This window comes from Loxodonta africana, chromosome 14, assembly GCF_030014295.1.
Source record: "Loxodonta africana isolate mLoxAfr1 chromosome 14, mLoxAfr1.hap2, whole genome shotgun sequence".
NCBI classification, from domain to species: Eukaryota; Metazoa; Chordata; class Mammalia; order Proboscidea; family Elephantidae; genus Loxodonta; species Loxodonta africana.
In genome coordinates, this window is record NC_087355.1 from 45,813,263 (window position 1) to 45,839,108 (window position 25,846).

The 25,846-nt window shown below is 38.3% G+C and overlaps 1 protein-coding gene across 4 annotated transcripts in view; it reads left to right on the forward strand.

Annotated features, from left to right (window-relative positions):
- Window positions 1-22,237, forward strand: part of PLEKHF2 (pleckstrin homology and FYVE domain containing 2) — a 47,811-nt gene extending 25,574 nt beyond the window's left edge. For 3 of the 4 annotated variants that reach the window (XM_023545890.2, XM_023545892.2, XM_010588414.3), the window contains one exon: window positions 10,607-22,237. In XM_023545890.2, the coding sequence (XP_023401658.1) occupies window positions 10,621-11,370 (750 nt within the window). In that variant the 5' untranslated portion in view covers window positions 10,607-10,620 and the 3' untranslated portion in view covers window positions 11,371-22,237. Of the gene's footprint in view, window positions 1-9,656; window positions 9,697-10,606 lie in introns of all 4 variants that reach the window. The other variant, XM_064267915.1, reaches the window with a different exon arrangement.
- The last annotated feature ends 3,609 nt before the right edge of the window (window positions 22,238-25,846 follow it).

The window sequence follows — 25,846 nt, forward strand, 5'->3', positions numbered from 1 at the left end:
TGCAGGCTTCAGATTCTCATCAACTTTCCCCTCTACTTTTGCAGTAACTTTTCAACTGGTGTCCTGTTTTCACTCTTTCCCTACTCCAGTTTAACTCTTACTGTTCCCACAGTTATCTTAGAAGAATCCGGATCAAATCAGGCTACTCTTTCCAGAAACTTCAGAAGGAGGTTCAGTTATCAATAAGATCTCTTATTTTTCCCTCCCCCTCTTCTCCCATAAATAACTCCCTACAGCCTCTGCTACAGCTGTACCATGTGACTTTTCCTACATTTACTTGCAAAGCTTTGTGCCTTTATTTACCATTTTTTCCTTTTAAGTTCGTATTCACAGAGTGGTTCAGGTATTCCAAGTGCTGCGTTCTCAGTACCATGCCCTCACTCTTCCTTTTTTCCTCTCTTTCCACCTTGTTAATATTTTTATTATGGCACATATTCCATTCTGCTTTGTATTAAAACTGTGTATGTGTAAAGATGTGTATGGTACACATCTTAATTTCCAGACTCTGGTTCATTCTTTTTTTTACCTGTACCACAAAGCATAAAGACTTAAATGTCGTGAGCAGATTGTAACTGTTTTGAATAATACTAAAGAAAATTTGTTAGGGATGTGATGGGATAACCCTTTCCACCGTGGTATTTTAGTTGAGCTTTACGGACTTATTTTTTAAATGTTACACAGTGCTTTCTTTACCCCGTTAGTACTGTACAGCTGCCCTGCACAAATACTTTTTGAGTTGATGCAGCTTTTTATCTGAATTTTATTGATGGTAAAAATATGCGTGCATCATCATTTTTTTATTTGCTAACTAAACAGCTGTGCTTTTTGGCAAGAGAAGAAGAAATCATTTTTATATATCATCATGAGATTGAGGTTTTTTTTTTTTTTCAAAAACAGGATGTGCCATGCTCAATACTTAGAATTCATAATTAGATACTATAGTTAAATAAACTAGGACATTTGCCTATAAATTTAAAGTCTGTGGGTCTATGAAGCAATCGGTAGTTAACGTGTAGGGTGTAGTTCCTGTTTTCTGTGAAAATTAATACAGCTGTCAAAAATGAAGTCTTTGATTTTCATCAAATTCCAAGTCGAGAAGCTGCTCCCACATTAACTGGTGATCATATTCAGCTCAGTCCACTTTGATGGCATGTATATGCAAGCACTCATGTAGAAGCTGTTGGGAATACAAAATTGCAGAAAATAATCTTGTCGTCAGGAACTTCCAGGTCTGTCAGAAATAAACAGGTATGCAAATAACCGGAAATAAACAGGTATGCAAATAACCGTAAAACATAACAGGATGTAAGTGCAAGGAGAAACACAGATCTGACTTTGAAGCTGTCGAACTGCATCTTGAAGGACTGGTATGATTTCAGCAAAGAGAAGAAGCAAGGGGGAGGGGGAAGGGGATGTTGAGCTCAGGGGCGGGGAAGGAAGCCTAGAACATATTCTGGCAATAGCTGGTTTGACTGTTACAGAAGGAACGTGTGGAAAGAGGTGAAACTGGAAAGATAGACTGGGACATGCTGGGGCTTGACTGTGAAGGGCTTTGAATACCACGTTAAAGGATTTTGGACTTAATCTTGTTGGCCAGGGAACTTCTGGTTTTTGAATAGGGGGTACCTGATCATAGCTCCTGTTCAAGGATATTAATCTTGACGTGTAGGATGGTTTAAATGCTAAAGACTAGAGGACTGGATTAGAATTTGAAGTCCATAGTCTTCCCTCCTATTCAGCCTTTCTAAAGACCTTTTGTAATTGCCCTTGTGGCTATTCTGTTCTTTCAAATTAATTTTCTAAAATCTCCAACTATGACTTAGTTGTTTTTACATACACAGCATGATTACCTCTTTCCTCACTTTCTTGTTTGTCTCTTCCCTTTCCTTTCACATTTTCTGTAAAGTCCTAATTCAGTAGTAACACTAAATATTGATTGATACTAAGACATTATCAGAAAGTTCGATTAAAAATTAATTTGTAGGCAAGTGAGACTTGAAGTAAAGCAGAAATATAATATGACCTGTCTGCTGTCGAAGACTCATTATTTTCAAGATGGAAAGGACATTACAGATTATTTTGTTCAGGGTTTTCTTTTTCTCTTTAAGAGCAGTTAAGTGATTTGTGTGGAATCTCTCATTTAGTGTCTGAGTAGAGATTAGTGTCCAGATCTCCTGGTTTATAGTTCATTGGTTTTTCCACTATAGTGCACAGTGGAATACTGAAGCTGACTGATACTAGATATCATGTGTCTATGTAAGAGATAAATAAGGTGATTTTTCGTTTTATACTCACCTGTAAGAATGAGATAAGAAGTATTGATTTTCAGCAGGAAGAAGTAGGCCATAGTATTCTGTGACAGTTGGTCTCTCTTTTCAATTGTAAATTGTGTTCTGTGTCTTTTTTAAAAGCGGTTTTTTGTTTTGTTTTTTCTCTTCTAGTATTACATTTTTAACAGGTGGTAGACACCCCCCACAAAAGGCTTATTACTTTAGAAACAAGATGCTACCAAAAGACAAGGGTGGAGCTTATACAATTCCAGTGCGGTTCTTGCCTGCAGTTGAGGAGGAGAGGACTTGAGATCTTTGATTGCTTAATGTTTTTAACTGGTGTATAAAGCTGGCTTTATAAAAGATACATGTAGGTTCTAATTATTTGTGGTGGTATTATGTAACTCTTGGTCTTCATTAGAGGTCTTCATAGAACAAAAAGTTTTACTTATTTAAAAAAAAGAGAAAGACTAAAACTCACTCTAGCTTGCAGTTACCATATAGGTTCCTCACACTTATAAATCTAAGAGACATTACGAGATCTTAGTGACCTTGCTTTTCCTATATCTTGAAACATTTTTCCATTTTACCGTTTCATTATCCTAGGAATTATTTAATCACTACTTGTAAATTTTCTCCAGCTATGCCAAAATGGAATAATGGAATCGTCTAGAAGGATGATCCAGTGGTCAGATAAATCGTCATTACTGCATCATCTTTCAAGAAGATACACAAGCAGTTTAGAGATATCCTTTTTAGTCTTTTTGTTTGTTTTAAGCTTTCATTTAACACGTTTAAGAATTCATATTTTTTCACTTTCCATCTTTGATGGCTAAGAGGAAGACATTTCAGAACTATTAGACGGATCAAAAAACGAATGCAAAGAAACAGCAACACTAAAACTACTGATGATGATGAATTTGATCACACAAAAGAAACCTGAGATTGTGGTAAATTAAAAACCAGCATCTCATTTTCTTCAGACTCAAGAATTAATGAGTGAGCAATGTTCCTAAAGACAAAAATGGAAATATTATAGGGTCATGCATGACAGCTCATGAACAATTAGTTGCATTCAAAGGTTGTTGCCTGTTTTGAATATACATACCTTCAGTACCAGAGAAATATAAAATAAGAAATTTACTGTTTAAATTTTATAAAAATTTTTCTTTTTATTGTGTGTGTGTATATATATATATATGCCAATTCAGCATTTTTCAGGTATAAACATTTCCCTTGAAGTTATTATTTTTTTTACTTACCCCTTATTTTTATTTTTGTAAATTACATAGTCATGAAATGAACAATATATACAAGGTGATTCCAGTATGAAGCTAAGGTTAAGAACTACTATTCTAAAAAGAGCTCATTTGGAGAAATAAACAGGAGAGATTAAGCAAAACATTTTTGTGAAAGTTAAGTAATGGAGGATAGTCTAGTCCTACCAGATGCATGGTAATGACCCTAAATTATAAAACAGATAAATGGATTAGATCAGACAGCCCAGAATCGATCCTGGAGTATGTAAAAATTTAATATGATAGAGTGTTGTGAATCAGTAGATTAGATAATTAATACCATTAATAAGAGCTGCCACTTGTTGACTACTTGCAGGACATTTGATATGTATTATCTTCTTTACCTCCTCGATTTGTAGCTGCTATTGTTATTATCTCCATTTACATGTGAGGAGATTGAGGCCCCAGATATTAAGTCGTCTTATGGGAGGTCACATGGCATTTGGTGATTATGGAGTAATTAACTCTTTTAGAATGGAAATATTTGTAAAGAAAAAAAGAAAAAATTTTAAACCTATGCCAGAATAAATTTCAGGTGGATGAAATAATTAAGTGTAAAGTTTGTATCATGAAACATAGATAATAAAAAGGTTCGTCTGATAATCTGGATAGGAAAGCTTAGAAACAGTGTAGGAAAATCACAGAGGAAAAGATCTCTAAGTTTAACTATAGTTCCTTAAATAAAACTGCCCTTAACGTCAAACACGTAAACAAAATTATGGATTCATAGTTGAAGGAAATCAAAGAAATAAATGTATTGATAACCCTTGTATAGAAAACATTCATACAGATTACTGACTCCTAAATATTTGGGCTTAGAATTAGAAGTTCAAATGGGTAGTAAACACATTAGAACCTGGTCAGCCTCATTAGGTAGCTATGAAATAAGTCATTAAGAGTAATGTTCTTTCGTGTTTCAGGGTATTTGCCGGTAGTATTTTTTTTTTTATTAGTTCCTTTGCATGGCTGTCTCCTGCTCATTCTTTAAGACCAAGTTTATGACAGCACCTCCGTGAGACCTTTTTTTGAACTACTCAGTCTAAAGGAATTTCCCCATTTCTTGGTGTCCTGCTTATTTCTGTCATACTAAGTTATCTTTTATAATTAACCTATTTGTTTACTTATTACCTTTTTCCTCCACTAGACTTTAAGCTGAGAGGAAAAGAATACTACCTGGCATCTAGTAAGTGCTCAATACATATTTGTTGAATGAACAAACAAAATGAATAAGAAGATAAGTGAAAGAAATGAATAAAATGAGGTGGTGGTTTTTGTTTATCCTGTTTGCTGAAATTTTTAAAGAAAAATTTAATGTGGGACTAAATGTGGGGCAAGATGGGATAGGTGCTTGGTAAATTAGTGTCACCTTTCAGAATAGAAATTTTGTAAAAGGTAGCAAGAGCCTTAAACATTCATGCTTTTGACCCAGTAATTTTACTTCTTGGAATTGGTCCTAAAAAAAGTCATCTCTGCCAGGAGGTGGAAAACTTTCCTCTTAGTTGTTCTTATATTCACGGATATTCCTTCCCAAGAAAAGTAAATAGTAGTCTAATTGGACCATGTTTTGTCATTTCCTTCTTTCCCGGCCCTTTAATGAATAAGCTAACCAAAGGACTCAATTCTTGGTGAGGCCTAGTAACCTTTTTTCTAATCCTTTCACAAAAAGTTTTCGAGAGTTCTTATTGCTTCGGGCACCTCAGGGTGCTGGTGGTAAGTTTGGATTTGGGCTTTGTGGGAAGAGAGAGCTCCCTCCATCCCCACCCCTCAGACCCAGAGCCAAAGGGCACTGTTGTAATCCAGTTTACCAAAGAACCTTGCTTTGGGGGTATCTTATCAGTCACCTAGCTAAAACTGGTACTTTGATTTCCGTTTTGATAACTTCCCCAGCCCTCTCCTACTCCGTGCTTATCTCCACCCCTCCCCTCTTTTGTTTGTGTTATGTGTAGGGCAGGATTTGTGCATGTCTGGGTTTTCTAGTCCAGTGCCTCCCATCATTGGCATGTCTGACACACAAACAGAAAATATTTTAGGATCAACAAGGGGTAATGGGAGAGGCTGCTTAAGGCCAAAGACTACTAGCCCAGGGACTCTAGCTGCCCCAGGCTTCCCAGTGGAGCTTCCCAGTGGAGTCCCGCAGGGCTGAGGGGGTCAGCATCTGGGCACTCCTGGACCATGGCACCTCTGTTGGGAAGCTGTATGAGCCCATTGTTTTTCAAATACAGGTTACAACCCATTAGCAAAATCATTTGTGAGTGCACTATAACCAAAATTAAAATGAAAAGAATTGAATCATTGTTTAGAGTTGAATTGTATGAGTGTGTGTTTATAATCTTGCAGTATGAAATGTATTTCTTTTCTTAAATATTTTTATTGTTGTAACATATATATATAATACAACAATTGCAAAGTCAAGATTTTTCCCATGTACCGCTCAGTGACACCCAGTTACATCAATCGTTTTGTGCAGAAATGTATTTATGTGGGTCAACTTTGAAAGGTATTGCTCTAGCCAAATACCTATTAATAATGCCCCAGACCTCTTAATTTGCATAATTTTCAAGCGGGAAGATTTATGAGCAAAGATTCAGACTCATTATATTGCAAAATTTGAATACTGAAACATAATTATTAGGAGAATGGCTAGGTAAATCATGATTTCCCTTTCAAGTGATTTGCTCAAGTTAATATTACCTTATCTATCTTCAGTATTTTCGGTGTTTGCAGTAGAGGTTCAGAAGTTCCAAGTAATAGCTTTCTTACAGTTCTTTGTAGAGTCAATGTAGTCTTAAAGAACAATTAGAGTTCCGTAATGTATAGTTAGAGTACAGTATTATAGTAGTAACAGCACAGAGAAATCACAGATTTGAGTCCCAGCTCTACTACTGTCTCTGAGATAGCCTTGGGCAAGTTACTTACCCTCTTTGTGTCTGTTTACTCATCTGTAAAATGGAGCTAATAGTGCATGTATCGTAAGTTGCTGTGAGCATAATGCGTACAAAGTTCTCAGTACAGTGTCTGGAACAGACTCCCAGTGAGTAGAGTTAATTGCAGGCCAAGTTTTGCCTCTCACATTATTGAATCTTTCTGTCCCCTAGTTTCTCCTTCAGCATACATTTACTAGATTCATATTTGGGCAATGGTAAAAACTTCTCAAGTTACTTCACAGAAGGTTGAGTCAGTTAAAATTGGAAGTTAATAAACGGGAAAGGCGCTTTACATATTTATGGTGGTATTAATTCCAGTAGTAGCAATAATAGGAAATTCGTTTGCATTGTATATGAGCTGATTAATAACTGTATGTCCACATGAGTAGGATCAGTTTATTCAGATGGGGATAAATACATACTTTGAGTTATCTAGAAGTACCAAGTTCTTTCTTGCCCTAGGGCCTTTGCAGTTACTCCTTTTGTTTGGTATATTCTCCCCTGTTCTCCATCCTCAAGTCTTCGCTGGTCTAGTTCTTCTTGTCAGTGAAATGACACCACTCACTTTAGGAAGGCGTTTCCTGACCATCTAGTCTGAGTAACTCAGTTGATCTTGTTTAAATGACTTTTTTGTTTTTTTTTTTAATCTGCTTTCATTACTACCTGGTTGATTTCGTTTTCTGTTTTCCCCCTCTCTCCCCAACTAGGTTGTAAGCTTTGAAGAGCAAGGACTTTGCCTGTGTTGCTTATTATTTTTCTTGCACCTATATCAGTGCCTGATAAAATATATACTTGTTGAAAGTTTGAATATAATGTAAAATATGAAAAATCATCCCTACTCCCACTTCCCAGAGATAAATATACTATATACCATAATACATTTAGAAAACTATATACCATACCATCAACCACTGTTGATGGTATGGTATATAGTTTTCTGAATTTATTTTCTCAATGTGTACATTTAAAAAAGTTTTTACAAGTATCTGTGATCATGCTTTTATACCATATTTCAGTGATTCTAAAGGTGATTTTTTTCCCCTATGTTTTATGTCTCTGAAATTGGAGTGTTTTATAATCAAGGGTATGCTATTGTTTAATTGGTAGCATTTTTTTCTTTCTCTGTGGCACATAAAATGAGGTGTGTCTTAAAATCTGTAGCATCTTAGATTTGATTAAATATGGTGTATATTTTGAAACAAAAATGGCATCGTGATGTTCAGCTTTTCCTCATTTAAATATTTTGAGCATTTCCCCATATTACTATATTTAGATCTATCTCATTCTTAGCAGATCCCTAGCGTAATATTGTGGGTGTATCATAATTGATTTAACCAGTCCATCTAGATGGACATTTGGAGTCTTTTTTTTTTTTTTCAGTTACAGACGATGCAGTATTGAATATCCTTGTACATATATTTGTGCACTTGTATGAAACGTCTTTTGGGTAAATACTTAGATCAGTGGGTACGCATCTTTCCTGCAGTGTATGAGAGTACCTGTTTCCCTACACCATCACTAGTGCTGCATTTTAGGAAATTAAAAAATTGCTGTTAGTCTGATAGATAAAAATATCCTACTATTTTAATGAACATTTCTTAAGAATGAAGTTGAACTTCTTTTAGTTTTTATTAGCTGTTTTTATTTCCCTTTCTGTGATATACTTGAGTATAGTACAGTAAACATTTAACTGATGGCAGATCAGCCCTAATTAGAGAAACCATCACAGTTAGGAGCCATGCATAATCATGTTCATTCTTGGGAACTACTTTCAGGCCTGCTAGAGCCCACCTTTGTGGAAAACAAGAGGGCTTTATAAAGATCCAGGATGGAAGTAGAGACAATTCAGAAATAACCAGAGTTGGAGTGTCCTTTATGATGGAGGCCAAGAAGGGTTACCGTATCATTGATTTGTGAGTTGAATACTGGAACTTTGATTTTGCTATTAATCTTTAAACTTTAAATATCCCCCTTCTTAAAGCCTCCTCTTCTTTAACATGGTTGAGTAGTACAGTAGTAGTAGTTCATTGTTGTTGTTGTTAGGTGCCGTTGAGTCGATTTCATGACAGTAGAACTGCCCCGTAGGGTTTTCTAGGCTATAATTTTTTTTTTATTGTACTTTAGATGAAGGTTTATAGAACAAACTAGCTTCTCATTAAGCAATTAGTGTACTTATTGTTTTGCGACATTGGTTGCCAAGTTCATGACATGTCAACACTCTCCCTTCTTGACCTTGGATTCCCTATAACCAGCTTTCCTGTCCCCTCCTGCCTTCTTGTCCTTGCCCCTGGGCTGGTGTGCCCGTTTAGTCTCATTTTGTTTTGTAGCCCTGTCCAATCTTTGGCTAAAGGGTGAACCTCAGGAGTGATTTCATTACTGAGCTAAACGGGTGTCCTGGGGCCGTATTCTGGGGGTTTATCCAGTCTCTGTTGTCAGACCAGTAAGTCTGGCTTTTTTTTGTGTGTGTGTGAGTTAGAATTTTGTTCTACATGTTTCTCCAGCTCTGTCCAGCACCCTCTCTAAGTGATCCCGGTCAGGGCATTTGGTGATGGTAGTTGGACACTGTCTAGTTGTGCTGGACTCAGTCAGATGGAGGCTGTAGTATTTGAGGTTCATTAGTCCTTTGGACTAATCTTTCCGTTGTGTCTTTGGTTGTCTTCATTCTCCCTTGCTCCAGATGGGGTAAGACCAGTGGAGTATCCTAGATGGCTGCTCACAAGCTTTTCAGACCCCAGATGCTACTCACCAAAGTAGAGTGTAGAACATTTTCTTTATAAACTATGTTATGCCAATTGAGCTAGATGTTCAGGCTGTGATTTTTACAGGAGGAGGTTACCAGGTCTTTCTCCTGTGGAGTTTGCTGGGTGGGTCTGAACTCCCAGCCTTTATGTTGGCAGTTGAGCGCTTAACCATTGCATCACCTTGGCTCCTTAGTGTTGGGTTATTAGGTCTGAAATAGGCTACAACTCAGGGACTTGAGGGAAGTCAGTATTGAATCCAGAGATTAAATCTGTGGTTGGTTAGATTGGATTTTTTTTTTTTTTTTTTTTTTGCTTGTTTCTGCACATGGTTAAAATGTTCTTGTCAACATTTTTGAGCACTTTTGCTATGCCACACAGTGTTCCTGTTTCAGAGATGGATATCTGATGATCTCTGCCTTTTAGGTTCTACTGCAGCCCAGAGGAGACAGACTTCAATCCTTTGGTAAGAGTGAAGCTCGGAGATATGTGGAATAGGGACAGCACAGAGGAAGGTTTTTAGCCTAGTATGGGAGTTTAAGAAAGAAAGGCTTCCTGGAGGAGGTATGATAACCTGAACTGAGTCTTGAAGAATAAGTAAGAGTTAGCTCGGTATAATAAATAGCAAAGGAAGCAACAGATGAGACACAATGTGGATAGATGAAAGGGACTACAAGTAGTAGGGTATTCTTAGAACATAAAGTTGGAAATGAGGAGTGCCTTATGATGAGGTTTGGGAGACAAGCAAGAACCAGGCCGCAAAGGGCCTGCAGTGCCATGCTAAAGATCCTGTAATTTATAGGTTAAGGGGGGTCACTTAGAGCAATTGCACGGTCAAATCTGCATTTCAGAGATGACTGTCTGAAGAAAGATTTAGGGGGCAAGACTGAAGGCAAGGAGATGTGTTGGGAAACAGTTACGGTAATCCAGGTGAGAGGATTAAAGCCTTAGCTTGAGGCAATAGCTTTTTGGAGAAATGGTACTTATTTCCCTTAGTTTATATAAGTAAATATTTGACCCTCTGTTGTTCAGAATCCTACTGAGATTACATTTCATGGAGCTGTGTATAATTCTGTAGAGATGACATATACTGATTCTTCAGTTGTTTATCATTCCTTTATGTCTGTAGGAAATTTATACTTTAATAAATATCTACTTAACTAGTATGGTGCTTTGTGGAGATGGTTAGTGGTTTTGATTATAAAAAGCAGGAGGCGTCAACCCTTTTGATGTGTTCAGTGATTTCATGTTTAGTGGAGCATTTTGCGTTTGTGTAAAAGCAATGACTTGTTAATTAAATTTGGGCTATATAATTTCTTAACTTTTATGAATTTATAATTTCCATGTGCTGATTTCTTTCTTTCTTTTTTCCTTAGGCTATTAGCAAAAGATGGTGGATCGTTTGGCAAACAGTGAAGCAAATACTAGACGCATAAGTATAGTGGAAAACTGTTTTGGAGCTGCTGGTCAACCCTTAACCATACCTGGACGGGTTCTTATTGGAGAAGGAGTGTTGACTAAGTTGTGCAGAAAAAAGCCCAAAGCAAGGCAGTTTTTCTTATTTAATGATATTCTGGTATATGGCAATATTGTCATCCAGAAGAAAAAATATAACAAACAACATATTATTCCCCTGGAAAATGTCACTATTGATTCTATCAAAGATGAGGGAGACTTAAGGAATGGTTGGCTTATCAAGACACCAACTAAATCATTTGCAGTTTATGCTGCCACTGCCACTGAGAAATCAGAATGGATGAATCATATAAATAAATGTGTTACTGATTTACTCTCTAAAAGTGGGAAGACACCCAGTAACGAACATGCTGCTGTCTGGGTTCCTGACTCTGAGGCAACTGTATGTATGCGTTGTCAGAAAGCAAAATTCACACCTGTCAATCGTCGTCACCATTGCCGCAAATGTGGTTTTGTTGTTTGTGGGCCCTGCTCTGAAAAGAGATTTCTTCTTCCCAGCCAGTCCTCCAAGCCTGTGCGAATTTGTGACTTCTGCTATGACCTGCTTTCTACGGGGGACATGGATAGGTGCCAGCCTACCAGATCGGACTCTTACAGCCAGTCATTGAAGTCTCCTTTAAATGACGTATCTGACGATGATGACGATGATGACAGCAGTGACTAAGGACTCATTTTGAAATATTTAATTGGGTGTTGACTAGCTGAGAGATCAGCTTTGGAGGAAATGTAAAATTCTGATCGCCCTGTCAGTCTTGTAGCCATGAATTTGCCTGAGAAACTTTTGACCTAGGTGCCTCAATATATTCTTTAGAAAGTAGGTCCCCCCACTCCCCCTACTCTTCTACAGGGATAGACTATTGCAGACACATCAGATGCATTTTTGGCTTCTTGTTTATTTCTAGATTATTTTCTTGGAAGGTTGGGACACGATTGTTATTTAACAGATCATGTACTGCATTATTTTTATTTCTGTCATGTGGAAGAACTAAAAGCAAAGAACGGTGAAGAAAGGAGTATAATGTGGTTAATTAGCAAGAATATTGGCTTTTTTTTTTTTTTTTTTTAACCATTCTAATGGTTAAGACAGCAGTAACAAAAATACATGATTTGGTAATACCTTGACTTGTTCATATACCGAATGGTGCCTTATAATAATAGCCCCTATCTTCCTCACTTTTTAGTTTGTTTAAAAAATGTACTGGTGCTCTTTGAGATGATAGAGTGTTTATGAGTGGGTATAATTAGGAGATACTTTTCTCATCTGGACAGCTATAAATGACTAAATTTAGAGGTATCTTCATTCTAGATGAATAAATATTTTTTCCATAAAATAGTTGTGATTATATTTTTCCATTTTATAGGTACCAAATTATAATTGCCAAATACATATTTTAAATTAATGATAAGCTGTAATTTTTAGGAATTTGATTTGAAATTATCAAATAATACTGAATGTCATACTGCTTTAGTTTCTACTTTTCAGTAAGACATTTTTAGATATAAATTCATCTGCTTTAACATTATTTCTAGAATGAAACTCTTTGTGTAAAACCCTTGAAAATAAACAGACTCTTAAAAAAACAATCCAACAGTAGAGCACAGGATAGGCCTAAAGATTTGAAAGAAACAACGTGTAAGAATGCTCAAAAAATGAGAAAATGTCTTAGAAACTTAAGTTTGACTAGACTTCATATCTGTGGAAGTATTGCCTATTTCAGTGTGAAACTATCTTGAATTTACAAATATAGTGTTATATTTTATAAAGTTTTTAAGGTCCCAAACAATATTTCTATTTTTGTAAAACAATTTAATGTTTAATCTGTTTCTGAAATCTTTTTGCAGTCTGTGGAAATAGAGTAGCAATTTCTAAATTGTGAACTTTGTTGAGTCGGTCTAGATTGCTTTTGAGAAGTGGCAATTTTTCACTCTTTGCTTTTGAGGCAGCCATTAGGTTGAAAGTATATTTATTGTATAAAACTTGATGCATTTTGCACTACTTTCCATTTGTATGCTGCACATGACTATAGTCTTTCAAATACAAAAAATCAGTCTAAAGCTTGTTGTAAATCCTAGATTCTTTAAGTCTTCAAATCTGGATATTCTGCAAATGTCACGAGAGGTTTGATTGAGTAATTTGTGATTCTTTGGTATCTTACTGTTTGGTTAAGGCACTAATTTTACTTACTGTTAAATTTTGAAAGTATCTGAGATATGCAGATCTCCCTGTAGGAAATGTGAAAGAAAAGCACAACAGGGCTAGTTTTTATTTTTAAGCAATATATACCTATAATCAATCAGCATGTCTGGAAAGGACCATGAAACCTGAAAAGGGCTAATGAAGACCTGTTGGTACAGAGGAATTTAGCAAATGCAGAAACCAAGGGGAAATGGTCCAAGATAACATTTGCATTGTCCACCTTTCTTGGCGCTGTTTTTACAATAAAAAGCATTTACAGTTTACCTTTGTTCTCTGCATATTGTGACTTGAAGATTTTTTTTCCCCTGATTAAATAATAAAGATATGCATCTTTCCCTCTTTATTCAACTGCTGTGAGTGCTTGCTTTGTGCCAGCCATTGTTCTAGCACTGGGGGCAGAATAAGGAACACAAATTCCTCCTTTTCGTGGAGTTTATATGCAACTAGATTCCAAGATGCGTTTTCTTCCAGAAATTTTCCGTAGTTTTTAAAGCGTTCATGAATCTTTATATATAAACCTGAAATGGTTTTGATGCTCTTTTCTCATGGTGTTATTCTTGAATGCAATTTACTTGGATTGCACAGGACCCCTAGTTGGTTAACCAAACCGGTAACTTTTGATGTAAGGGAAACAAGATTTTGTAGATGGAAAGGAAAAATTTTAAATTGAATATACCTTAATACAGGAGTTTTTATTATAGAGTCATGTGGCATAAAATGGCCATAGCTAACAAAAAGTTTATATATCCTTTATCCTTATTACTTACTAAATGGTATGCCGTAAGATTCTTTAAAAGATCCCAGTACTTTCAGATATATCTACTAACTTTGTTGTCAAATGTATGATGTGGCTTTAAACAGCGTAGTAGTAATTGTTTATACAGTCGACCCTCCATATCCAGAGATTCTGCGTTAGTGGATTCAACCAACCGCAGATTGAAAATATTTGTGTGTCGGGGGGGAGTTACAAAAAGCAAAACTTGAATTTGCCACGTGCGGAACAGTATGCTGACTCCCCACAGAGGAAGTGATGTGGCAGTCTCTGTCGTAGCCCCCCGCCACTCCGCAGATCTCAGTCTCCAGCACTCGTCTGAGCATCGTTCTCCTAGCGTCTGGTTCGTTTGGCTTGTGTTGTGTGCACACTTTGTTCCTGTGAAAAAATGGCCCCTAAAAAGCAATTAGGTGGTCAAAGCAGTCTCTCAAAGGCTAAGTGTGAGGGGTTGAGCATAGCGAGTGGAAGGAGTTGAAGGCTGGTAAGGGAGGGCTGGCTCACTGTGTAAAGCGCTGCAGCCTCCAGAACTTCAAGGTGGCAGGTGAATCGGCATTGCCTGATGCCCAGGCAGCGTGAGCCTTCCCAGAAGAGCTCAAGAAACTCAGAGATGAAAAAAGCAGAGCAAGTCTTCAATATGATGAAACAACTATTTACATAGCATTTACGTTGCATATAAAAAAAAAATCAAACCCATTGCGGTCGAGTCGATTCTGACTCATAGTGATCCTATAGGACAGAGGAGAGCCGCCTCACAGGGTTTCCAAGGAGCGCCTGGTGGATTTGAACTGCTGACCTTTTGGTTAGCAGCGGTAGCACTTAACCACTACGCCACTAGGGTTTCCTTACATTGTATTCACCCCCCCAAAAAACTTTTTTTTTTTAAAGGTACATTGTATTAGGTATTATAAATAATCTAGAGATGATTTAAAGTATACCCAGGATGTACACAGGTTACAAACAAATAAGCCATTTTATATAAGGGTCTTGAGCATCTTTAGATTTTGATGTCCATAGGGGTCCTGGAATCAATCCCTCCTTGGATACCGAAGGGTGACTATTAAATTGCTGTACATTTTACAAGGTAAATAGTGAAGTCTGGAATGAAAATACATGAGATTTTATTTGTGTAATTTTAAAGTCCTTCCTTACTAAGCATCTATTCTGTTAGGCTCTGTAATATTGGTGTTTCAAGCTTTTAAACGGTACATTTCTACAGGGGTTATCAATTGCACTTCCTTGAATATCAAATCAAACTCCTTAAGAATTACTTTGTACTTGGCCTCTGCAGTAACTGTTTTACATGCATATACTTCATGCACTGAATTTCAGCACTAGAGAACAGTGTTTTAAACCATATAACTGATAGTATTTCTCTTTGTGTCCATTCTAAATATAATATTAGAGAAAATATATGCTTTTTCCCTCATCCTCCATTTTTGGAGTTCATGGACAGCTTCTTTTAATTAAAAAAAAATTTTTTTTTAATTGAGGTGAAATTCACATAACTATTTTGAAGTGTGCAATTCAGTGGCATCAGTCCACTCACAATGTTGTTCCACCACCTCCTCTATGGTTTTAATTTTTTTTTTTCTTCATTTTTGTATAGTCTTAATACCTTTTTTTCCTTCATGGAGTTTAAGTTTTAGAGAAGTTTTAGGATTACAGAAAAATTGTGCAGAAAGCACAGGTTCCCCTACATCTCTTCCCCCCCCACCCCCCGCGCACATTAGATAATTCATTAGGATTCATTAGCCGATTTCCAGTCAACTAGAACAGCAATGTGGCTGCAGCAGCCTTTTCTTTTAAGGCTGCCCATTGCCTTTGAGTAGATTCCCACTCTTTGAGTAGATTCCGATCCTGACCCTATAGGACAGGGTAGAACCATAGGGATTTCAAGGCTGTAATCCTTATAGAAGCAGATTGCCTGGCCTTTGTCTTGCTGAGTGACTGGTGTATTCCTTCCAGTTAGCAACTGAGCACTTAACCACTGCACTACCAGGGCACCTCCTCTTTCAAGGCACTAGGGTACAACTGCTACTTATGGATGCACTACAAATAGGCTCAGAAAACAAACATTTGCCCACGTCCTGAAGATGGAGTAGGCTTGGGAGAGGAGAGTTAAGACCTCAGTTTGGATGAGGAATTCATGAAGGCAATTTATTGGATTTTGAGAGAGTTTTACCAAAAGGAAGCAGATGTAATGGATTTGAAATACACAATTCTCCAGGAATTATTTGAAAATTTATTATTGTGACATGAAAAATAAGTGGCTATTATTGTATGCAATTTACATTTGTGGTTGAGCCAGCAAGGTAAAGCATGGTTTAATCAAACAAAAAAAAAAATTGCAAATAGAAATCTTGGCATCAGCTGTTAGAGAACTAAACGAATTTTGCTAATGTAGAGTAATGTATCCCTGAGTTAGAACAAGCTGCTAGAGCAAGGAAAATAAGCCAGACAGAGATCAGAGCTTCTTGTTAATACTTCGGTTTTTGAAACCCGTTGCTTTGAACTGGGTATAATAAAGCACACTATTTATTTTGGAGTGTAACTACTCCCAATTTCTATCTTTTATAAGCATTGCAGCAGGATATTTTACATTTAAATTCTTAGCATAGAAACTGAAATCTGCTAACGTGGATCAAGTTTTCCCTTACTGGTTTATGAATAAAAGTGTGAAAAACATGCTTGATGTATAAACATGAACAAATGACTTAAAAAATGTTTACCGATTTCCCGAAATTTACATTCTGATGTCAATGGTAATGTCATGAGCTTACAGCGATGATTTGACATTTTGCATCTAGTGGCTTAGAAATAGCTTCTGTGATTCAGAATATTTTAGGAGTAGCTTTTAAGGTTTTAAAAGCAGAAGGAATCGATGACGAAATGTTAAATTCGGCTTTCTCTTGACCAACTGGTAATATGCCAAAATGTTTATCCTAAATTCCAAATTATCTCCAAGTCATAGAGTCCAGGCTGAGTAGGATAAATTAATTTCTCATTTGCATTGAAAGTGTCTCTTCTGTGTTGTGGGTACAACTCTTACCTAAGCCTGTGGTGTATATGTGTGTTTATAACTGAATTAAGTTTACTTCTACCCGTGAAGTTTTGATTTAATGTGGCAGAACTGAAGTTTCACTGAGTTAGATCAGTTGAGAGAGGGTGAATGTGTTATGAATAAGATATCTGGGTTACTTCTAAAGTAGAAAAAGAAATCAAAAGTATCCCTTTAAAAGACCGCATTTTAATATCTTAACAAGAGTTTAATGTTTAAGAGTGAGCTTAATGTTTGAAAGTGAGTTCAATATCTGAAAGTGGATTTTTTCTTCTTGGCAGACCAGGGAAGGTTTATATTTTATCAGCAAGGAGCTCCATAAAATTAGTTGTGATTATGGTCTTGGATATTCTGTCCCTGTTTTCTGCCTATGGACATTTGTTACTTAGACTATAGTAATTGTTGTAGAGATGTGATTAAAAAATTCAGGAGACTGATTACACCCAAGACAGAAAACTTTACTGAGGTATTTAGAGGTAATATATGTTTGGAAAAGTGACTGAGGTCAAAATGTTTTTGCCATATTCTGTTTGAGTCACGTTTGTAAATTCATATCTTGGTTTCCATGTAATATCTGCACCTGAAATAGCACAGTGCTCCCCTTCACTGGACCCCTAGGCTTCAGGCAAACTGGAGTATTTGCTGTGCCCTGAATATGCCCTGCAACCTTCCATTCCCACGTTCCAGCTGTCTCTTCTCATGGCAGTGGCACCTGCAAACCATTGTTTCTTTCTCCCCCTCCTTCAGACACCTGCTTGGAGCCTTCCTCCCTCCTTCAGAGCTGAAGTAAAATCCCACTATCCTAACTCATATGACCAAAGACTCTACCTGTGTCCTTACCTTATAATTACGCGATGGTTATACCTATTTCTTCTAACTGCCAGCCTATTAAAAAGCCCTTTAGCACAAAGTTATTGTTGTTAGGTGCCATCTAGTAGGTTCTGACTTAGTGACCCTATGCACAACAGAATGAAACACTGCCTGGTCCTGTGCCGTCCTCACAATTGTTGTTATGCTTGAGCGCATTGGTGCAGCCACAGTGTCAGTCCATCTTGTGGAGGGTCTTTCCCTTTTTTGATGACCCTCTACTTTACCAAGCATGATGTCCTTCTCCAGGGACTGATCCTTCCTGATAACACGTCCAAAGTATGTGAGACGTAGTCTTGGCATCCTTGTGTCTAAGGAACATTCAAGACAGATTTGTTCTTTCTTTTAGAATGAACAAATCTAGCACAAAAAAAAAAAAAATTTTTTTTTCTAGACGTAAAGAATTCATGTTATTTGACGTACAGTGAACATTTAGGGAAGTCTTAAGTAAACGAGCATGAAATAAAAAAAAACATGGCAGTAAGAATCTTAAAAAAAAAATAGAGTGCCCTTCCAATTTATGAATTTGTGGTAGACCATGTCAGACAGGCCTGGCAATCTGCTTCCCTAAGGTCACAGCCTTGAAAACCCTATGGAGGGCAGTTCTACTTTGCACACGTGGGGTCGCCATGAGTCGGAATCTACTCAGTGACAACTAACAGCAACATGGAATTCCTTGCCCCGGGGCAAGGGTCTAGTCACTCTTCCTTCCTCTATCGTTGCCTCTGTGGAGCTATGCTGTGGGTCTAAGAACAATTCAATGGTCTCATTGGTCTTATTTGATTTTCCCTTTATGTCAAAAGCTGTGCTGTGTGTTTTAGAGGCAAGATTACTTACACTGTTAAAATTGGCCTTCTCTCTGATATAGAGGCCCAATGTACCTCACTACTTAGGGTGGAAACTAGAACTACCTTTAAGTCATAGTGGGTAAAATTTTTTAAAAATTATTTTTATTGTGCTTTAGATGAAGGTTTACAGAGCAAATTAGTTTCTCATCAAACAATACACATATTGTTTTGTGACATTGGTTGCCAACCCCGTGACATGTCAGCACTCTCCCCTTCTAGGCCTTGGGTTCCCCATTTCCATTCGTCCAGCTTTCCTGTCCCCTCCTGCCTTTTCATCCTTGCACCTGCGCTGGTGTGCCCATTTAGTGTCATATACATAGTTGAGCTACATGTATTAGTGTTTGTTTTATGAGCCTGTCTAATCTTTGGCTGAAGGGTGAACCTCGGGAGTGACCTCAGTACTGAGTTAAAAGGGGGTAAATTTTTTTTTACCCTTAGGCAAGCTGTTCCATTTATAACACCAACAACAATAATAGCTAACAATTGGTGTTACCCTGTATGTCAGGCCCTGTTCTAAATACGTTTATTAAGTTAATTCCCACGTCAACCCTGTGAGATATAGTACTATTATTCCTAACTTAAAAAGAAAAAAATTTCATGGTGTTAAAACAAAAACTATATTAAGCCAATGATAGAAACTGATGTTTATTTGATATATGATTTGCCAATCGGGGCAACATTTCTGACTAGAAAATAAAAAATGTTCCAAAGAAGAAAAATCTTTTACAGAATCTTATACTCCAGTTTATTGCTACTAATTATGCATTTCCATGGAAACAGGGCCAGAATAGTGTTTATGTAATAACTTATGTTCATGCAATATTTTCTTGAAGAACAATTCAGGTAATTACTGATGTACCCTAAAACATAGCTGTGGTATGACCTTTAGAGTTTCTGTCGTTAAAACTGCACATAGATAATTCTATAAAAGAGCACAATGGGGAAACATTCTTTACTAATTAAGCAGGACCATTGCTTGAATTAAAGGTGACTTTTCCTTGGAAACTCTTGGGGCAGTTCTACTCTGTCCTATAGGATTGCTATGAGTCGGAATCGACTCCACGGCGCTGGGTTTGGTTGGTTTTTTGGTTTAGGAAACCAGTTTTCAAGGCTCTAGTTTCAAAGATTATCTCAGGGTTGGGTGGGTCACATTAACCTCTATGGAATCCAGAAATCTGGATTCCAGGAGAATTAAAAATTCCATTCCTCAAGGAGTATTGAGGTGGGTCACAGATCTAGTAAGAGCCAGGCCCAAGATGTGAACCAGGGAGCCTGACTCCAGATTTCATGCCCCTGACCCTTAGGTTATACAAATTAGTATTAATTAGTAAAGACTTGGGAAAGTCCCTGTGCATGTGAGAGGGAACTACTGAAAATTTTTGAGCAAATGGCAGCACTGGAAAATTCTCACTCTTACAGTAAGTGCTCAGGAGTCCTCACCTGGGTGTTGTTGGTGTTAGTTGGTGATTTTCTGGGGCTGTCTAGTTGATACCGACTCATGGCGACCCCATGTGTGTCAGAGTAGAACTCCTCCATAGGGTTTTCGATGGCTGATTTTTCATGGATAGATCACCAGGCCTTTCTTCTGAGGTGCTTCTGGGTGGACTCAAACCTCCCTCCAACCTTTCAGTTAGCAGCCGAGTGTGTTAACCATTTGCACCACCCAGGGACTCCTTTGGGCTCTCCTAACACTTTATTGATATATGTTTGCTTGTTTAATGTGTTTGGTTCATACATGTCTGTCTACTAAAATGTGACTTCCTGAGGGGAAGAATTCCATATTGTTAGTGGCAGGAATTTAGCTGCACCCCATTATGTCCATTACTCTTTCTCCCCGAGTCATCTCAAATCAACATATGATCTAAGTAGAAACAACATGCCTGCTATGCAAACCAACTTCAAGACATGTCCCTTCCTTCCAAGTCCTGATTGCTACCCATCAACTCCTTTTATATGGAAATGATGTAGCTGCCACCCTGTTATTCAACTTCATAGCACAATGCCTGGTCATCCTTTTACTTAAGTCAATGAGCTAGTACTTCCACTGAGCAAGTGTTTTCCCCAGGGACTGTTTTAGGCTCTGGGAATAGAGCAGTGATCACACAGTCTGAAATCCTCATGTTTTTAATATAGAATACAATGTCAGGTAGTATAAGTGATGTGATGAAAAATTAGATAAGGTGTGGAGACTGAAAGTGGCAGGGGGAAGCTCAGAGCTGAGTCTCTACTAGGACACAGTTGGGTGCTTTTTAAATGCTGGAATGATTATTCTAAGCTCAACATAGAAATTTAGGCTACTGTCCCAAACTAGAACCAACTATTACAATTCCATTCTGAAGGATGAATATTTGTTTAAATATCTCGTGCTTAAAAACAAAACCTGCACATGAAAAGATGAAAATGCAAACCAACACCACAATGAGATACCACTTCACACCCACTAGGATGGTTATTATCAGAAAAATGGAGAATAGCAAGTGTTCATGAGGACATGTAGAGCGCTCTAGCTTTGCCCGTGGAAATGTAAAATGGCGCAGCCAACTGTGGAAAACAGTATAGCAGTTCCTTAAAAAGTTAAACAGAATTACCATGTTGTTGGTTGCCATAGAGTTGATTCTGATTCTTAGGTATATACCCGAAAGACTTGAAAGCAGGGACTCAAACAGATAGTTGTACACTAGTATTCAACAGCCAAAAAGTGGAAACAACCTAAATGCCAAATGAATGGATAAACAAAATGTGATACACACACACACACACACACAGTTGACCATTATTCAATCATAAACAAATGAAGTTCTGATGCTACAACATAGATGAACCTTGAAAACATGCTTGTTAAGTGAAATAAGACACATAAAGACAAATACTGTGTGAAATAATCTAAAATAGGCAAATGCATAGAGACAGAAGTTTCTTATGGTTACCAGGAGCAGGCGGGTGGGGAAAAGGGGGAGTTTTTCTTAGGGGGTACTGAGTTCCTGTTTGGGGTGTTGAGAAACTTTGGAAATAGATAGTGGTGAGGGTTGCACAACTTGGTAAATGTACTAAAAGTCAACACTCAGTCCTAGATGAAGCCAGACCCTGATAGGAAATATTTGAGTTGGATTCATGAACTTGCTCACTTAGTGAATTCAAACAGAATTACAGTTTTCAGGGTCAAGTTTACACACATCTTCTAATTAATGAATTTGCTAATATTTCCCTTTGCGCACTACTGAAGACAGATTAATCTTGTTCTGGGATGACAAAGAGAGAAAGACTTATGAGTGAATAAATTAGGCATGCCAGCAATGGTGATAATTGGGATGCTAGCCAAAATGTAGCTCAGCCAGGGTTTATTCTAATTTAAAGTCATTCTGTGTCCTAGTTTGTCAACATTTGAGTTGCTTTGAAGCATGCCTCTTGGCTGCTCTGGCTTCAGAGGACAACCACTAATTAGGATGTTATGTATCTGAAGAATGTAGCTCTTTCCAAGCCCCTGTGAGTTCTTCTTAGAACAGTGAATTTTGAAAGGAAAGATTTTAGGATTTGCTTCCTGGAGCTGAAAGTTTGGAGAAAACCCAGCTCAGATGTGATCACTTCTGAGATGCCTTTGTAGCGCTCTTCTTTTCTTTGTCCCTTGCTTTCCAAGCACCCCACTTTCAAGCAGAGCTGCACGTATACTGCTAGTCTGTGGCACTTGTGTTGTATTAGGTGAGTTTGGAAACCCAGTAAGGACAGGGGGTACCCAGGGGTGTAGGAGAATAAGAGTGTCCGGGGTAATTTCTAAATTGCACCCTCCCACCCCGCCAATTTCAAGATGAATAGATGAGTCAACAGAAATGCCTTCTCCTCTCTAGTCTGGCTGCCTCGGTCAGGTTCCTTTCATATTTGTGGCACCTCAGAATGTCCTTCAGCTCCTTGTCTGGCATCCCCCAGGGGTAAGTGCCCTCCTCTGGCCCATCTCCCTATGTCTCTGGGGCTGCCTTGCTCATTCTTGTATCCTCAGCACTTTGCACAGTGCTCGATATATGGTAGATGGCTATCAGTAATTGTTGAACAGAACTCCGTAAAAGTGTCCACTGAGCAATCTTAAGAGAAGGAGGAATGCCTTCTGAATCTGCACACATGTATTTTCTTTAAGCAGTATTGGAAACTTAAATGCAGCTCTGCTGCTTGTTGACTTAATGCCATACCTCCTGTTCCTGCTCAGCAGGCTCCCTTTGTGGGTGTGGGCAGGAAGGAGGGTTTGCCCTGCCTTGCGCTCCAAGTGCCAGAAGGACAAGCCCACGGTAGGGATTTCCCCTTGGAAAACCATCTGGGCCACTTCACTGCGCTGCCTTCTGTCTTTGTGGAGCTGGCCAAACCACTTGCTTGGAAGGGCATTTTCTTGATCTTTACTTTTTCATAAAAGAAGGGACAGCATATTTTTTTTCTTTTCAAAGTGAGATTTGACAATGACAGACAAAACCTTGTCTAGCAAAGGTGAATATCTCTTCCACTCCTCGTCACCTTTTTCCTACTCTCTTACTTGGGTTACTCAAATCCTTTCTCAAGTGGCTTGAGAAATAAAAACACTAAGCTTTAGGTCAGCTTCTAATTGCTTTCCACTCTTCTCAAGAGGAAGAGCTTTTCTACTCATTTTTCATTGTTAGCATTTGAATCTGTTTATTTAAATTTAGAGGACTCACTGTTGTGTTTCCAGTGTATGGCTGGTTTATAGGTCGCACAGATCAAGACTGTGGTCAATTGATAACTTCAAAAACATGACACAAGTGTGGGTTAATCTCTTTAAGATATGTCATCCGTAAGTTCAATTCTAGGGAAAAATGTGTGGTTCTTTCACCTGTTGATGGAATGCTGCATATTGTTTAAAACCAGGCTAGTTGCTGTTGAGTCAAGTCAGGTCTTACTCATGGTAACCTCATGTGTGTTAGAATAGAACTGTGCTCTATAGGGTTTTCAATGGCTGATATTTCAGCAGTAGATCACTAGGCCTTTCTTCTGAGATGCCTCAGGGTGGACTCGAACCTCCACCTTTTTGGTTAGCAGTGTGGAATTGTTTGTACCACCTAGAGACTCTACATACTGTTTACATTTCATAAATGACAAGTATCCTTTGTTGGTATTGCCAAGAAGCTCATCATCAAACTAGACTGATATAGAAATTCCCGTACTGGAGAGGCATTTAGGATGGAAAGGAGACAGGCTTTAGTTTTGGTCAGAACCAGGGTTACGTTCTGTTCCAGCCCTGTTACTGACTGGCAGCATGAACTTGGGTAGGTAATATTACAACTCTCTGAGACTCAGTTTCTTTACCTGAAAGTTGGGGTTAATAATGCTTACCTTGCAGAATTGTTAGGTAGGTTCAGTGACGGCCCACAACTGTCTTACCCCCATGTTTAACACATAATGATTGTTAAAAAAAAATGTTCTCATGATTTGGAACTATCTCATTGTAAATTTGCTATAAATATTCATCAGGAGCCAATTTCATTTTGTTCTTTTGTCAATGTTTTATACCTCTTTCCATGTAAGAAAATTCTCTAGTTCCAAAAATTAAATACAGAGATTATATGGCTTCCTTGTGAGAAGAAATTGCAAAACAAATGACTTGGAATCTTACATAGAAAAATAAATTCAAAGACAGAAACATCCAAATAGGAGTAAATGAGATTATCATAGGAAAGGGGGAAGAATCAGAAGCCAGGAAGGGAGCACTCAAGAACACTGATGTACAAGGGCCAGGGAGAAGACAGCCGGGAACAGAGATTCAGGAGGGGAAAATCAGTGTTTCTGAAGCCAAGGGAGGAGAGCATTTTATGGATGAGAGTGTGAGCAACAAGAGGGTCAGATGTTTCCATTGTGCCTAAAGGGAGGAGGCAAGGAACGTTGTAGATGCAGATGAGTTTGTGGGTGGCCTGAAGGGAAGCTGGAGTTCTCTTCTGGTGACTTCTCTTTTCTTGTGAAGTAAGGACTGAGGTATTCTTCTGAAGGGGCAAGGGGTGGGGAAAGTGGTAGGGTAGGAATTTTAATGAATCAAGAAAATTTGAATTGGCTGCCATGAAGACTGGCAGAGAAAGATGATCAGGAAACCTAGAAAGATTGCTGGACTGGCCTTAGGTTGAAGTTGGAGACAATGATGTGGTGAAAAACAGTGAAATTTTTCACTACACATTAATAAGTATGCACAGCACAAGTAAACCTGTGCGTGCCTCACTTGTTGGGTAATCTGGCCCTGGAGGCAACGGAGTTGAGGATATTTAGAAGACAGACATAGACATGATGTACCATGGAGTCTGGGTTTGATAGGAGAGGAAATAAAAACAGAAGAGGGTTGATAGAAAAGGCAAAAGTAGAGGAGTTAAGATACTGGCAGTCTTGCAGAAATAAAAGAACAGTTGTGATGATGGTAATTGGAATGAGAACTGATCGGCTGTAATCAGAGTGAGATGCTGGACTTAAGATTTCATAGGTAGAGCAATTCTGGGTAATGTCAAGGTCCAGGGACCAGCCAACGGAGGGTGACTTGAGTTGAGGGGGCACCTCTTTGAGATCAAAGAGCTGAGATCTTGAAGCTATCCACAATGGCAAGACTTGGTGTGGAAAAGAAGACTGAGCAAAGTGCCAATGTTTCCTTGAATGACTTGAGGTTGGCATTTGACATTGACAAAATGAAGTATAAAAGCTAACCTAGCATTAGCCTAAAAAGGTAGAAAACCAAAACAAACAAACTCGTTGCCGTTGAGTTGATTCCGACTCATAGTGACCCTGTAGGACAGTAGATCTGCCCCATAGGGGTTCTAAGGAGCAGCTGGTGGATTCAAACTGCTGACCTTTTGGTTAGCAGCCCAGCTCTTAACCACCTCGCTGAAGAGTTGTCATCTGTTACTGATGTTGAGGATTGCCTCCCACCTCCTAGGTACAGTCTACAGAGCAAAGGAGAATGAGGGCACCTCTTTGGGAAGGTGGTGTTCTTGAAGGGATGAACCAAGGTTCATTTAACCCAAGAAGGTGGGGGGAAGGAACCAGGAGTGACAGAATTGTGGATGAAAGAGATTTCACCATGAAATCAAGTTCTAGGGGGCTCAGGTTAAGGTGATAGAGAGAAGGGAGCAATAGGAGGTTTGTCAATGGCAAGGAAGATCTGAGCTCTTTGGGAATTAAAGTGTAGGCAAAGAGGTGAGAGAAGAGCTCAAATTTTGGCCATTGGCCAAAGATAATAAGAATCTGGCACTCGTAGGGATCAGCTGGCTTCAAGCTTTCCAAAAGCATGAGACCCAGAAATCCTCCAGTGGATGGGGGAAGGAAGAGGGCTCAGTCCTTTCTGGAAGAGGAGGGAAGACTTTCCCACAGAGGGAAGGGCGTGGTCAGAGGCACAGGGATGAGGGAGTTTCCAACTACCAGGGACCAATG